Genomic DNA, 16,643 nt, shown 5'->3' with positions numbered 1-16,643 from the left:
TACTTCAGTTGACAATTGCGCGGCCGTGCGACGCGGCGCCCAAATAAAATGTACGTCCTTTTTTTTTTTTTTCCCCACAAATAGGGATTTCCTTTGGTGGTATTTGATCACCTCTGCGGTTTTTATTGTTTGCGCTATAAACAAAGCAAAAAAAAAAACCTTAAATTTAACCACTTCCCGACCAGCGCACGACGATGTACGTCGACAGAATGGCACGGGCAGGCATATTGGCGTACATGTACGTCCAATATTCAATGCCGCCCTGCCATCGAGAGCACGCCGCCGGCAGCACGCTCCCGTGCTGGTCGGGACCCCCGTGAGTCCAGACTCGATCGCCGCGGGCATACCCGCGATCGTCTCACGGGACGGCTGAATGGAGGAAATGCCGTGTAAACAGAATCTCCCCGTTCTGCCTAGCAACTAGTGACGCTGATCTCTGCTCCATGTGATTGGAGCAGAGATCAGTGTTCACTAAATGAAAGCCCAACCCCCCCAACAGTTAGTAACACACCCCTAGGAACACTTAACCCCTACACTGCCACCCACTGGTTAACCCTTTCACTGCCAGTGTCATTTACACAGGAATCACTGCATTTGTATAGCACTGATTGCTGTATAAATGACAATGGTCCCAAAAATGTGTCAAAAATGTCCGATGTGTCCGCCACAATGTCGCAGTCACAATAAAAATCGCTGATCGCCGCCATTACTAGTAAAAAAAAAAATAATAAAAAATTATTAATAAAAATGCCATAAAACTATCCCCTATTTTGTAAACGTTATAACTTTTGCGCAAACCAATCAATAATCGCTTATTGCGATTTTTTTTAACAAAAATATATAGAAGAATACGTATCGGCCTAAACTGAGGGAAAAAAAATGTTTTTTTTATATATTTTTGGGGGATATTTATTATAACAAAAAGTAAAAAATAATGCGTTTTTTTCAAAATTGACGCTATATTTTTGTTTATAGCGCAAAAAATAAAAACCGCAGAGGTGATCAAATACCACCAAAGGAAATCCCTATTTGTGGGGAAAAAAAGGACGTCAATTTTGTTTTGGAGCCACGTCGCACGACCGCGCAATTGTCAGTTAAAGCGACGCAGTGCCGAATCGCAAAAAGTGGTCTGGTCTTTCACCAGCAAAATGGTCCGGTCTGCAAATGGTTAAACAATATTTTTTATTTTCTGTTATAAAACATCCAATAAAAAAAATGTAAAAAAAAAAAAATCGAATTCCTTCATCAATTTTGGCCAATATGTATTCTGCTACATATGTTTGATAAAAAAAATCCCAATAAGCGCATATTTGTGCAAAATTTATAGCGATATTTTAGCAGGCAAATCGGACACTTACTCCCCATACACACGATTGGGGTTTCTGTCGGAAAAATCTTGGATGTTTTTTTTTTGCCACGTGCGGAATTCCGCTCCAGCTTGGCTCGCACACACACACGGGTCACACAAAGGTTCTCGGAACTTTCGGCCTTCAAGAACGCGACGAGCCCGAGAAAATTAAGTTTAATGCTTCCGAGCGTGCGTCCAATTGTTTCCGAGCGTGCGTAGGAAATTTTGCGCGTCGGAATTGCTACAGACGATCGGAATTTCCGATCGGAACTTTTTCCCACCGAAAAATAGAGAACCCGCTCTCAATCTTTTGCTGGCGGGAATTCGGCCAGCAAAAGTCAGATGGAGCGATACACACGGGCCGCGATTTCCGGCTCTCATCGGTCTTTTGCTGGCGGGAATTTCTGATCGTGTGTACGAGGCATAAGTGATACTTTTTGCTAAAAAGAAAAAAAACAATATATCTTACTTTCGCTATAAAACATCCAATAAAAAAAATAAATTGAAAAAAATCAAATTTATTCATCAATTTAGGCCAATATGTATTCTGATACATTTTTTTGGGGTAAAAAAATAAAATAAAAAATCCCATTAAATGTTTACTGATTGGTTTGTGCAAAAGTTATAGTGTCTATTTTTTATTATTTTTTATTATTATTATATATAATATACATATATAATATATATTATAATATAATAATATATATAATATAGTATAAATATAATATATATATATAATATATATTATATTATTTTTTATTTTTTTTTTATTTATTTTTTACTAGCAATTGCAGCTTATAGCGACTTATAGTGGGACTACGACATTGCGGCGAAGAAATTGAACCCTAAGTAACAGTTTTTTTGGGAACCAGTGACATCAATACAGTGATCAGTGCTAAAAATATGCACTGTCACTGTACTAATGACACTGGCTGGGAAAGAGTTAACATCAGGGGGGCGATCAAAGGGTTAAAAGTGTCCCTAGGAAGTGATTACTAACTGTGTGGGGGGGGGGAGATTGCTTGTACTGTGGGAAGGCAGAGATCCTGCGTTCATGCTTAGCAGAAACCCAAGATCACTACCTTCCCCGCTGGCAGAACGGCGATCTGCCTTGTTTACTCGGAAATGGGACCCTAAGTAACACTTTTTTCGGGGACCAGTGACATCAATACAGTGATCAGTGCTAAAAATATGCACTGTCACTGTACTAATGACACTGGCAGGGAAGGAGTTAACATCAGGGGGGCGATCAAAGGGTTAAAAGTGTCCCTAGGAAGTGATTACTAACTGTGTAGGGGGGGGGGAGGTTGCTTGTACTGTGGGAAGGCAGAGATCCTGCGTTCATGCTTAGCAGAAACCCAAGATCACTACCTTCCCCGCTGGCAGAACGGCGATCTGCCTTGTTTACATAGGCAGACCGCCGTCCTGCGCCTCTCTCAAATGATCACCGGGTCCGGCCGGACCCACTGATTGGCCTCCAGCTGTGTCCAATCACAGCAGTGCGCCCCCCGGATCCGGAAGTGCAGAATCACGCCCCTGTACGTGATTCTGCGCAGAGAAGCCGTGCAGTAAATGTACGGGGCGGGGTGGTCAGCAAGAGGTTAAACAAACAATATGATGGAGTCTCTTCACACAAAAAAACAGAAAATTGTACCATACTTACCGTAATTTTCTTTTCCTGGTGCCTATCCATGGCAGCATACCTGTGACAAGCTCCGCCTTGGCTCCTCCCTCAGGACTAGTGAATATTATAAAAGAAAAGGTTAGTACAGCCCCCGCATTCTCCGTAATATAGAATACCGAGGGTGGGATTGTATGCTGCCATGGATAGGCACCAGGAAAAGAAAATTACGGTAAGTATGGTACAATTTTCTGTTTTCCTGGTGCCTCCATGGCAGCATACCTGTGACAAATAACTAGCTGAGATGGGTGGGATGCTTAGAAGTCTATTTTAAAGAAATTATTATTTAGAAGAAGCGAGGGCTGATGTGACTGCCTGTCTGCCAAACTCCACCGATGCAAGAGCTCCTGGGTCCCCCCTGCAATGTTTCAGAAACGTATGTCGGGACGACCAAGTCGCTGCCCCACAAATAGTTTCAATTAACACATTCGCTCTTGCCGCCCAAAAGGCAGAAACTGCTCTGGTGGAGTGCGCCCTGACCGCCAAAGGGGGTTCCAGCCCCTTTGTCCTGTACACCTTGTGAATGAGTCTAACGATCCATGAGGCAATCGTTCTTGCTGACGCTTCCTTGCCTTGGTGTTTGCCCCAGGGAATTATAAACAGCCTGATGGAATCCCTGAATGATGCTGTGGCCTGCAGATAGCATTTCAAAGTGGAGGCAATGTCTAGCTCATGAAGAGAACCAGAGTCCTGTTCTGAAAATGTTGGGAGTGCCCAAGGTTCTGACATGTTTAAGGATGATGCGACTTTGGGAATAAATCCTCGCACTGTTCTGGGTTCTACTCTGTCCGGATAGAATATGATATGATTATGATCTGCTCCTAAAGCTTGGAGCTCTGAAATCCGTCTGCCAGAGGTTATAGCTATCAGGAAGGCTAGCTTCTAGGCTAGATTCCAAAGCGATGCTGACTCCGAAGGGGCAAAAAGGTGGACTGGCTAAGGACTCTAGGATAATAGCAAGGTCCCAAGTGGGAAAAGATTGTTTAGTTGGCGGTCGGATCTTTTTGACAGCTTTGAAGAATTGTATTATTAATGAGTCCTCGGCCCATCTTCTACTGGTTTGCCAATGAAAATGCTGATACCTGTACTTTTAGTGTACCTAGTGCAAGACCTAGGTCTAGGCCTGCCTGCAAAAACTCAAGAATTTGAGAGGATGATGGGGAATCTGGATCACAGCTTCTGCCAATCATGAAGGCCCTGAACTTTTGTTTGTGGATGGTTTTCTTGCCTTGAGCGGGGTTGCGATCACTTTGTTGGAACACCCTAGAGATTGGAACCTTTCCCTTTCAGCTGTCAGATGTGAAGATCCAGCCTGTGGGGATCTGGAAGGGTGTGACATCCTTGCGAGAGGCGAAGAGGTATTATTGGAACCTTGACTGGAAGTCGGGTACTTAGATACATTGCTGTGGGGAACCAAGGGCGTGTTGGCCAGTACAGTAGGACCGTTATCACTGTCGAGGTTTCATAATCATAAGCCTTGACAGGAATCTTGGAATGAAAGGCCGTGGAGGGAAGGCATAGGCCCGATTGCATGCCCAGGGGGCTGAGAGGGCATCTAATACCTCCGCTTGGGGTTGAGGAAGCCTTGAGATGCACCTTGGAAGCTTGGTATTGAGTGCTGTTGCAAATAGGTCTATCTCGAGGGGACCCCACTGGTTCACTATCCAGTCGAAAATCTCCGGGTGTAGAGACCATTCGTTGGCATCCGCAAACTTGCGGGAAAGGCGGTCGGCCCTCAAGTTGAGATGGCCGGGCAGATAAACTGCCCTCAGGTCCTTTAGATTCCTTTCTGCCCAGAGTATTATGGGTTCCACCTCCTTCAGGAGGGACCTGCTGCGTGTCCCCCCTTGCCGGTGTACATAGGATACCGCAGCCCTGTTGTCCATTCGGAGGAGAACAGGTTTCCCTGTAATCTCGAACCTTAGGGCTAGTAACGCAAGGTAGGCCGCTCTGACCTGCAGGACATTCGACACCAGGCCTGTTGTATGGAAGGACCATCTACGCTGCACTGAGATCCGGTTGCAGTGTGCTCCCCAACCTGCTGCACTGGCATTGGTATTAACTGTGATCCAGTCGACATGCCCTAACGGCGTGATTTCAGAAGTGTCTGTTTCTTCATCTACCAATGCAGACTCCTGAGCATCAAGGTCGTCAAGTGTATGGGTTGGGATAGATACCACCTGTTCCACAGTCTTTTGCCAGCAGTAGAAGGTCGTCCAAGTAGTGGCATACCCGAAGCCCCAATTCTCTCAGAGGGGCTATGATGGCAATTGGGGTCTTTGTGAAGACTCTTGGCGATGCGCAGAGGCCCAATGGAAGACTCTGGAATTAGAGATGTACCTGCCCCACCGCCAATCTCAGATACTTCTGGAAAGGAGGGAGTTTGGGTATATGCAGGTAAGCGTCCTGCAAGTCTATTGACAACATCCAGCCCCCTGATTGGTCTACACAAATAATCGTTCGTAGTGACTCCATTTTGAATCTTACTAGGAAGAAATAACGATTTAGACTTTTTAGGTCTATCACGGGTCTCCACCCTCCATTTCTCTTGGGGACTGGAAACAGGGTTGAGTAAAAACCCGAAAATCTCTCTGATGGAGGCACTGGAACTACCGCTTGCTGTTACTGCAAGGAGAGAAGAGATTGCTGTAGCACTTCCGTTTTTTAGGGGGGAACCTTGACACCCTTGTCAGGGAGAAGAGGACCTTGGGAGGTTTGTCTAGGAACGGCCCAAAATGGCCATATTTGACTGTGGAGACTACCCAAGAATCCCTGCACTTTTGCTCCCAGATCTTTGAGAAGTGTTTTAGCTTGGCCCACACAGGAATCGCTTGGGCTGGCCAGGCGTCGAAAGGATATAGTAGAATCCTGTGGGTTAGGCATTGGTCTCTGTCTTCGGGTTTTGAGGAACGTGGACTGTGTGCTTTCCCAATTATGCCTGAAGCCTTTTCCCTGCCTGGACTATCGGTAATCCTTATTCTTGGAGTATTGAAATATAGGTGCGATTGTCCTGGAGCGCCTAGATCACCTGTCTTGGGGTAGCAGGCCTGATTTTCCACCAGTGACTCGAGAGATGTCCTTGTCCAGTTTTTTTCCCCCAAACAAGGCTTCACCATCAAATGGTATCTTGCACCAGTTCTGTTTGGAGGCGATATCTGCTGCCCACGGTTTCAGCCACAAAGCCCATTTGGCCATAACTGTGTGGAGCATTGCCCTTGCGGAGCAACGAATTGAATCGATGACGGCTTCACCAATAAAGTCTGCTGAGAACTTCAGCTCATCCAAGGCCTTGATTATATCCTCCTCTGGGATGTCCTGTTGGACTGCTGACTCTATATTATCTGTCCAGACGCGTAGCGCATTGGACACTGATGTCAGGGCTATGACAGGTTTACAGGCGTTGTCTGCCATCTGGAGTCTTAAAAGAAGTTGAGTCTTCCGGGGGCAATGTGACATTCTTTGCCAACCTTACCACTGCTGCATCGACCACTGGAGAACCCTCCAGCATTGCGGAATCAGGCTATGAGAGAGGGAATAACTTTCCCAACCGATTAATAGAGAACATTTTCTCTGTCTTTTCCCACTCTTCCTCAATCACATCCCTGATCTCGTCCATGAGAGGAAAAAACGGAGATCTGACGTTTGAGAAAGGGGAAGTACGATTTAGACTTCTTAAACCTTTGTGTTGGTCTCTCCCAGCCGATCGCTTGTTTAGCTGCCTGTACATAAGGCTGGACCATAGCGAAAGCAAAGCCAGAGGCATCTAGGTCATCAGATGATTCCTCTGAGATGGCATTCTCTTCCTGATGTTTAGAGGAGGATGCCGGCGACAGACGAAAAATTCCACTTGTGGACATCCCCGGGATGGAAGCCTCAGCCTCAGCCGTTTGCTCCTGAGGAGGAGACGCTGGTTGTTGCGTCGTCATTGTGGCTACCAATTCCGCAAGGGAGTCCTTTACTGCTTTCTTAAGTAGGTCCGCCATTTGCAGACCTTCAGCTGCATCGTCCCTGAGGCAATCTCAAACAGATCAGTTTGTCTGAAAGTGGGGCAGCTCCACATGTCTGACATCTTGGAGATCTAGGTCTCGGGGAGCATGAGTGATGGTGCCTTTTTGGCCGATGCTTTCTGCCACTTCTATAATCCCCATGCCAGGACGACCTGTCTCCCATGAGGTATGAGGAAAAAAAGGAGAATGCGGGGGCTGTACTAACCTTTTCTTTTATAATATTCACTAGTCCTGAGGGAGGAGCCAAGGCGGAGCTTGTCACAGGTATGCTGCCATGGAGGCACCAGGAAAAAACATTTGCTGGATGAATGTGGCAAACATTCGCCCATTCTTTATGAATTCGGGTCGAATTTTTCTTAATTCAGCGATTTCCTACAACTGTCAGCTCCATCTAGTGGCCATAATGTGGTATTTTTTTCTTAATGGGGTATGGCGGGGGAAAAAAAATACCGCAATAATGTGCCTGGTGGTTGAACATCAGCCCACGGTAATTACAGCAGCACCAGTGGGGTGAAGGAAAGGATTCTGGATCCGCACGCCGCCCAATGCTTATAACAACAAGGGTCGGGGGGGTGACCGGCAGCGGGCGGGGCCAGAGAGAGCGCAAGCCAGAGCGGCAAGCGCAGAACGGCACACGCATGCAACGCTTCCATGGGACCAGTCGGCAAATCCACCTTGTGATAAAGGGGGGGACTTGGGGGGGATGGGATAGACAACGCGTTTCTGGGCTGATATGCCCCTTTATCAAGCCTGGAGAACTTTGGAGAAGAAGAAAACTGAAAAGACATTTGGAGAGCGGTGGGGAGCTGCCAACATAAAAACATTTAAAAAAAAGCCTCCAACATAAAAACAACATAAAAAAGGGGGAAAAATAATTATTTTTTTTTTTTTTTTTTTAACAAAATACTGGTTTTCCCCCTTTTTTATGTTGTTTTTATGTTGGAGGCTTTTTTTTTTAAAAAGGGGGGAAAACCAGTATTTTGTTTAAAAAAAAAACAACAATTATTTTTCCCCATTTTTTTATGTTGTTTTTATGTTGGAGGCTTTTTTTTAAAAAAAGGGGGGAAAACCAGTATTTTGTTTAAAAAAAAACAACAATTATTTTTCCCCATTTTTTTATGTTGTTTTTATGTTGGAGGCTTTTTTTTAAAAAAAGGGGGGAAAACCAGTATTTTGTTTAAAAAAAAAACAACAATTATTTTTCCCCATTTTTTTATGTTGTTTTTATGTTGGAGGCTTTTTTTTAAAAAAAGGGGGGAAAACCAGTATTTTGTTTAAAAAAAAAACAACAATTATTTTTCCCCATTTTTTTATGTTGTTTTTATGTTGGAGGCTTTTTTTTAAAAAAAGGGGGAAAACCAGTATTTTGTTTAAAAAAAAAAAAACAATTATAATAGATTTAAGGGAAAAAAAGGGCTAAAATAAAGTGTAATTAATAATTGTAGTTATTTTTATTTTTATTTTTATTTTTTAAAGCAAGTTTGTATGCTGAATCTTTTTCTATACATATACAGTATACAATGAAAAGCAAGAAAAAAACGTGAATGACTAAACGTGTAAATAGCAGCACCACTGACGTGAGATAAAATCACATAAACAAGTAAATAAAAAAAAACGTTTAATTATTATTTATATAGTAGCCTTATATATATTTGATTAAAATATAAACTTGATTTGTGATAAGACATACTCTGTGGTACGCATGCAATTAAAATGTGTTTGTTTATATGTATAAAAATTGTTGAAAAAATTAAATATAGAATAAAATTAAAAAAAAAAAACAAATGTGTTGCGCTTAAATATGTAAAACAAAATAAATAAAATAAAATAAAATAAATTAAAGAAAACAAAATAAATTAAATAAAATAAAATAAATTAAAGATTGCATTTTCATTTATTGTGTTTTCTAAGCGCAACACATTTGTTTGTTTATATGTATAAAAATTGTTGAAAAAATAAAATATAGAATAAAATAAAAAAAAGTAAATAAAAAAAAGTAAATAAAAAACAAATGTGTTGCGCTTAAATATGTAAAACAAAATAAATAAAATAAAATAAAATAAATTAAAGAAAACAAAATAAATAAAATAAATTAAAGATTGCATTTTCATTTATTGTGTTTTCTAAGCGCAATAAATTTGTTTGTTTATATGTATAAAAATTGTTGAAAAAATAAAATATAGAATAAAATAAAAAAAGTAAATAAAAAAGCAAATGTGTTGCACTTAAATATGTAAAACTAAATAAATAAAATAAAATAAAATAAATTAAAGAAAACAAAATAAATTAAATAAAATAAAATAAATTAAAGATTGCATTTTCATTTATTGTGTTTTCTAAGCGTAACACATTTGTTTTTTTTGTTTTTTTTTTAATACAGCATAACATTAAATGGAGAGGTATTATTCAAAGGAAACCAGCAGAGGGAGTAAGAGTACCAAAAAGGATACATGGAACTTTTAGTAGTAACAAATAAAAGGAAACAATCAATTATAGTGGCAACAAACATAACAGTAAAAGTATAAACTGTGGTTTATAAACAGAAATAATAATAATGTTTGTAATGAGAAGGGAGGTGGGGGTATAAATGATCAAAACAAAGATAAAAATAAATAATTAAACATAAATGTATCGAATAAATTGAAAAAAAAAAATTTAAGATTAATAATAAATTTGTGAAAACGTCCAGAGAGGGGGAAAAAGAAGAAAAATTAACTATTACACCACCAAGATTGAATGGGTGAAGATGAAATAAACCATATTTGAACGATATACAGCACACATGAGCTAACCATAGGTGTGCACACAGGGTGTGCCAGGTGAGCCTGGGCACACCCTAATCACCCTGCGCAGATTCCCCCTTGCTGCTTGGCTGCAGATAAAGGGACCGGGTTGGGAATCTCTGTCCTCAGTACCTTTCACTGTCACAAAAGTGATACATCAGGGGTCTTTTTTAGACCCCTGATATTTGACCAAAGCCCCCCCCCCCCCCCAATGGGGCTCCTAAAAAATTTAAATAAAAAATTATTATTTTAAAAAATAAAAAAAATATTGTAAAAAATAATAGAAACAGAAAATTGCAAAAAAAGTTCAAATGAAAAAATGATAACGGTAGACTACCGACACCGATCTCTGCTCTACAGACACCGTCCACCGCCCTACTGCTAAGTTATATATATATATATATATATATATATATATATATATATATATATATATATATATATATATATACATACACACACACGCATGTGTGTTTGAGCATTGGGGTGCACACCCTAATACCCATGGAGATTATATAATGAACTGTCAAAACAAAATGACAAGTGTGGGTATGGGGGGGGGAGTGGGGGGATGGGACCAGGCTGAAGGAAAGCAAAACTTCCAAGGTGAAGATACATTGCGGTTCACAGGAAGTATGAAGCTCGAAGCTCTCATTGAAGTGGTCCTAAAGCCTTCAGGTTTTCTAAGCCCTAACCAGTATTTACCAGAGCTCCTGATGGTGGAGATGGGTTTTTGTTGCGTGTTAGTACCAGGTATCGGTCCTTGGGATCGTCCCCACCAGGAGATGAACAAGCTGAGTCCAGTAGCAGATATAGCAGTTGGGGATCAAGCAGGAGCATAGTCAGTAAACAAGCCAAAGGCCAGTAACAAATTCTTGCAGGTTGGGATCAAATGGAAGGGTAGTGAAGGAATAAGACAAAGGTCAGTAACAAGCAGGGCAGGACTTAGGGTGGGGGGGGGCCCTGGGCTTGAGTCACTTTGGGGCCCTACAGTCTATACATTACCGTATTTATCAGCGTACAACACGCGCCGACGTATAACATGCACCGCAAGTTCAAGAGGGAATTTTAAGGAAAAAAACTTTTAGGAGGGAAGTTTAAGAGAAAAAAACTTACATTTAAATGCCCATCAATGCAGCCTTATCAGTGTCCATCTGTAGCCTTGTCAGTGTCATTTGCAGCCTTGTCATTGCAGTCTTGAAGTTTAAAAATGGCGCCACCGAGATACAGAGTCCTGTGCATCTTGGTGGCTCTCAGGGGCTCTCGGGGGTCCTCTTGGCGGCTCTTCGGTTCTCTTGACGGCTCTCGGGTCCTCTCGCAGTCCCGAGCGGAGCCGAGAGTAGCTGAGAGTACTCGACTTGGCTCACAGTCACGCCCAGTCCCCGTGTTATATCCATCATAGGGCGGGACTGTGAGCGGAGCCGAGCCGAGTACACTTGGCTATGTATCCCTACGGGGCCCCCTATTGGGCGGGGCCCATGGGCTTGAGCCCAGTCAAGCCCAATGGTAAGTCCTGCCCTGGTAACAAGTGATAGTGGAGATAAGGACAGCTGCAGGTACGCAAAGGAGCCAGATATCGACTGGAGAGAGCACATTAATCTAGCAAACAGGAAGTTCAGAGACATGTCTTAAATCAGGAAGTTCATGGGAGGAGTTCAAGGTTCACCAGAAACAAGAGACAGGCAAGGTTGTCCTAAGGGATCAGCTGTCCAGGTTTCTCAGGTGGTTCAGCAAGAAGAGCTACTGCCGGACACAGCAGAGGTCAGGTGTTCACATCCTGGTTCTGACATTTATGTGGTAAGTTGTGGATTCCGGTTCGCACCCACAGACGCAGTTAGTTGAAGCATCGAGGATAAAGGAGCTTAGATGTGATTGAACCTCTTTAACAGCATAGTTGTCCAATCAAACAAGTGCATTGAGCTTGGCTTGTAAGTTGGAGACATCCTATAAAAACATCATTCCACTGCATAGCTTAGTGTTTTATATCAGTGGTCCCCAACCTTTTTGGCACTGGGGACCGGTTACGTGGAAGAAAATTGTGCCAAGGACTGGGGGGGGGGGGGGGGCTTTGGAGTCACGATTTTTCGTGGGCAATGGCTGGTGTTATCGCTTCAATCATCCCGGCACCATGCTTGATATGGTGTCGGGGTGATTGAAGCGCATTGTTTCTATGATTACATTGTAGTAATAAATGAAATAGTTGAACTCACCATAATGTAGAATCAGTGGGAGCCCGAGTGTTACTTGCCACTGTCTCCTGCCACCGTCTCCTGCCACCGTCTCCTGCCACATCACCTGCCATGCTACCTGCCACGACATGTGGATTGTCACTTGCCATGCCACATTGCCTGTCACCAGATGTGGTATGTCCCTTGCTACGCCACCTGCCACGTTGACTGTCACCAGATGCGGAGTGAGTGGAGTGCCCTTGTGGTATGTCAGGCAGACAGCTGAGGGGGTGAACTATAAGTCCCAGCACACCTCACCTGTACTCCCACACACAGCCCACCTGTCACTGATGACGTCACATCTCTGTGGGATTGCAGAGAGAGGGTCAGGGACTGCTTCGGCTGTCCCTCTCTGGCACTCGGCCATTCCTGATTAGCTGTCCGGAAAGTGGGAAATCTGCGCCGCTGAACAAGCAATCTACGTTTTCTCACAGTGAGAAGCCACAGGAGAGCGGTGATGCAGGGCGGGCAGTGAGAGATGATGTCATCTCTCTGCTCCCCACCGCACCTCCGACACTGAGATAGAACACTGGCTGTGAGGGCGGAAGAGCGGTGATGCGGGGGGCGGAGAGAGATGATATCATCTCTGCTTGCCCCCCCACTCGCTTCTTCTATCCACCCAGCTCTCTCATGGCGGCAACCGAATATGTCTCTTGCTGGCTGCCCGCACCCGCGGCCCGGCTGCAGAAGGGCCACGGCCCGGTAGTGGGCCGCGGCCCGGGAGTTGAAGACCCCTTATTTATATCATTTATAAACATTTAGAAAATAAGGGTCCCAACATCAAACCTTGGGGTACACCACTAATAACACCATCCACATCCACCCCTCTGTCCAAGTATATCACATCCACAGCCACCCTTCTGTCCAAGTATACCACATCAACAGCCACATCTCTGTCCAAGTATACCACATCCACATCCACCCCTCTGTCCAAGTATACCACGTCCACAGCCACCCCTCTGTCCAAATATACCACATCCACATCCACCCCTCTGTCCAAGTATACCACGTCCACATCTATCCATCTGTCCAAGTATACCACATCCACAGCCACCCTTCTGTCCAAGTATTCCACATCCACAGCCACCCCTCTGTCCAAGTATACCACGTCCACAGCCACCCCTCTGTCCAAGTATACCACATCAACAGCCACATCTCTGTCCAAGTATACCACGTCCACAGCCACCCCTCTGTCCAAGTATACCACATCCACAAGCACCTCTGTCCAAGTATACCACTTCAACATCCACCCCTCTGTCCAAGTATACCACTTCCACATCCACCCCTCTGTCCAAGTATACCACGTCCACAGCCACCCCTCTGTCCAAGTATACCACTTCCACATCCACCCCTCTGTCCAAGTATACCACTTCCACATCCACCCCTCTGTCCACATATACCACGTCCACAGCCACCCCTCTGTCCACATATACCACGTCCACAGCCACCCCTCTGTCCACGTATACCACGTCCACAGCCACCCCTCTGTCCAAGTATACCACGTCCACAGCCACCCCTCAGTCCAAGTATACCACGTCCACAGACACCCCTCTGTCCAAGTATGCCATGTCCACAGCCACCCCACTGTCCACGTATACCACGTCCACAGCCACCCCTCTGTCCACGTATACCACGTCCACAGCCACCCCTCTGTCCAAGTATACCACGTCCACAGCCACCCCTCAGTCCAAGTATACCACGTCCACAGACATCCCTCTGTCCAAGTATACCACGTCCACAGCCACCCCTCAGTCCAAGTATACCAGATCAACAGCAACATCTCTGTATACCACATCCACAGCCTCCCCTTTGCATACTCCCCACGTGCCCCCTTTAGGGTGCACGTGGCACGCGCTGTGATCACCGAGTCACGAGACTCGGGTGATCACAGATCCGAGTAAGGGGCTGATCGCGGCCCCTTACGAGGTAATCAGCTGTCAGCCAATGACAGCTGATCACGTGTGTAAGCAAAAGTTCGGTAATCTTTTTTTCTCCTCACACGCGAGGAGAAAAAAAAGACGATCACCAGCTTATGTGCTAGGGACATCAGTCCTTAAGAGGAAGGAGGCAATTCTGCCTCATCTGTGCCAATCAGTACCCCCTGCCAGTGCCATCTGCCAGTACCCACAGTGCCCACCAGTGCCACCTATCAATGCCCATGAGTACCACCTATAAATGCCCACAAGTGCCACCTATCAATGCCTACCAGTGGTGCCAATCAGTGCCTCATCAGTGCCACCCAGCAGTGCTGCCTATCAGTGTAACCTACCAGTGCCGATCAGTGCCCATTATTTCCACCCATCAGTGGCCATCACTGCCAGCTATCAGTGCCCATCACTGCCAGCTATCAGTGCCACCTATTAGTGGCACTTCTCAGTGCTCACCAGTGCCACCTATCAATGCCCTTCAGTGCCACCCATCAGTGCCACCTCTCAGTGCCCACCAGTGCTGCCTTATCGGTGCCAATCAGTGCCCATCAGGGCAGCCCATTCATGCCCATCAGTGCAGCCTATCAGTGCCCACCAGTTCCACCTATCAGTGCCCATCAGTGCAGCCTATAGGTGCCGCCTATCGGTGCCCATCAGTGCCGCCTCATCAGCGTACATCAATGAAGGAGAAAAATTACCTGTTTGCAAAATTTTATAACAAAATATAAAAAAATATAATTTTTTCTTTTTTAATTTGGTCTTTTTAAAAAAATTTAACAAACAATAAAAACTACAGAGGTGATCAAATACCATCAAAGGAAAGCTCTATTTGTGGGGAAAAAAATGATAAAAGTGTCATTGGGTACAATGTAGCATGACCGCGCAATTGTCATTCAAAGTGCAACAGAGCTGAAAGCTGAGAATTGGTCTGGGCAGGAGGGGGGTTTAAGTGCCCAGAAAGCAAGTGGTTAAATAAAATGTTGAGTCCAATGACCGGACCTTGGATCGAACCACAAATAAGTCTGGCAAGAAAATTTATTTGCAGCAAACTTTAGAAGCAAATACTTTAGAGATTATTAATGACTCTAAAGACAATTGTATTTGTTTTATTATAATTAATATCTGGAGATTTGTGATTCGGCAGACATATAGATGTGGATCTGAGTATCAGAGGGGTCCCCCTCCCCCCCTCCCCCATAGGGACTGTGAGATTTTATATATCTTTATGGCTGGAGAGTCAATTTGTAGCAGATAGATGCAGAAAATGTGGTGCAGCTATACACAAACGTTTACATTGTACAGATCCTTGACATGACCAATGCACAGCTTTTGCCTTGAGTTAGTGGGACTGGATTGGTAATACAATGAAAAACCTCACAGAGGTCACCAGTTTTCTTCTTATTGGCCTATCTGACCATCCATCGACCATCAGTGTCTTCTTTGTGGCCTTCCTTCTCATCTACCTGATGACTCTCCTCATTAACCTTCTAATTATCTACTTGGTCTTCACAGATTCTCAGCTTCACAACCCCATGTATTTCTTTCTCGGAAACTTGGCTTTTTTAGACACGTCCTACTCGTCAGTGACGGCACCGAAGATGCTCTATGACTTGGTCACCCAAAACCGATCGATAACCATTCCCGCCTGTACTGCCCAAATCTTTTTCTTTATCTACTTTGCCTGTGCGGAGCTCTTCTTGCTCTCGGCTATGTCCTACGACCGGTTTGTAGCCGTCTGCCACCCTCTACGTTATGTACAAATTATGTCCAAGAGGTTCTGCGCTTACATGGCCTCCGTGGTTTGGGTTCTTAGTTTTTTCTATTCATTGGTCCATACGTTGTTTTCCCTCAGGTTGACCTTCTGTGGTCCAAACACCATCCACAACTTCTTCTGTGACCTCCCGCACTTGTTCCAGATCTCCTGCACTGACACTTACATCAACATACTAGTCATACTGATGGTTGGTGGCGGTCTAGGGTTGGGAGCCTTTGCCATCACCTTTCTTCCATATGTCCATATCTTCAACACGGTTCTCAGAATTCAAACCAAATTTGGAAAGATGAAGGCTTTCTCCACCTGCACGTCTCACCTTGCCGTGGTCTTCATCTTTTACGGGTCAATTATTTTCATTTACTTCATCCCCACAACCAGTAATCTGTTTACTGTTAACAGGGTGGTGTCTGTGCTGTATGCCCTCATTAACCCCTTACTTAACCCCTTGATCTACAGTATAAGGAACAAAGACCTTAAGAGAGCCCTTCTCAAAGCTTTGCACCTCCTCAACAAGCTAAATCGATGACGTCTGTTTTTTTTTTTGAAAATTGACCCTTTCAATACATAGTCAAATGACGTCCTTGACTTTGTGGGGGGGATATCTGAATGATGGCTGCAGCTGCAGGCATCATTCAGATATCCTTCTTTCCAGCCGGGCGATTCTATGCACCATAAGAATGATCATAGTGGCAGTTCCGGCGCTTGATGGTTCTTATAGGCATCGGGAGGGGATGTGTCCCCCCCTCCCGCCACCATCCGGTGCTTCTCCGGGCTCTCCCGTGCCATCCAGTGCTTCTCCAGGCTCTCCCGTGCCATCCGGTGCTGAAAGAATCGTCCGGCGCCGGATGACGACAATAGAGATTTCCGGTGACCAGATGGTCACCAGTCATCTCT

At 44.4% G+C, this 16,643-nt stretch overlaps 1 protein-coding gene across 1 annotated transcript; it reads left to right on the top strand.

Moving 5' to 3' along the window:
* Positions 1 to 15,234: 15,234 nt before the first annotated feature.
* On the top strand, positions 15,235 to 16,286 carry LOC143958070 (olfactory receptor 1G1-like). Its single transcript, XM_077467522.1, has one exon. It carries the CDS (start codon positions 15,340 to 15,342, stop codon positions 16,273 to 16,275), a length of 936 nt encoding a protein of 311 aa, XP_077323648.1. The 5' UTR covers positions 15,235 to 15,339; the 3' UTR covers positions 16,276 to 16,286.
* Positions 16,287 to 16,643: the final 357 nt, after the last annotated feature.

Source organism: Lithobates pipiens, unplaced genomic scaffold (genome assembly GCF_037356315.1).
Source record: "Lithobates pipiens isolate NorthernLeopardFrog02 unplaced genomic scaffold, aLitPip1_a1.2 Scaffold_56, whole genome shotgun sequence".
Taxonomy (NCBI): Eukaryota; Metazoa; Chordata; class Amphibia; order Anura; family Ranidae; genus Lithobates; species Lithobates pipiens.
The sequence above is the reverse complement of the archived record's forward strand: the minus strand, read 5'-3'. Positions and strand labels throughout refer to the sequence as shown.

Bases quoted from the DNA above. Each gene is read 5' to 3' on its own strand.
- LOC143958070 (XM_077467522.1), top strand. From the start codon at position 15,340: ATGAAAAACCTCACAGAGGTCACCAGTTTTCTTCTTATTGGCCTATCT.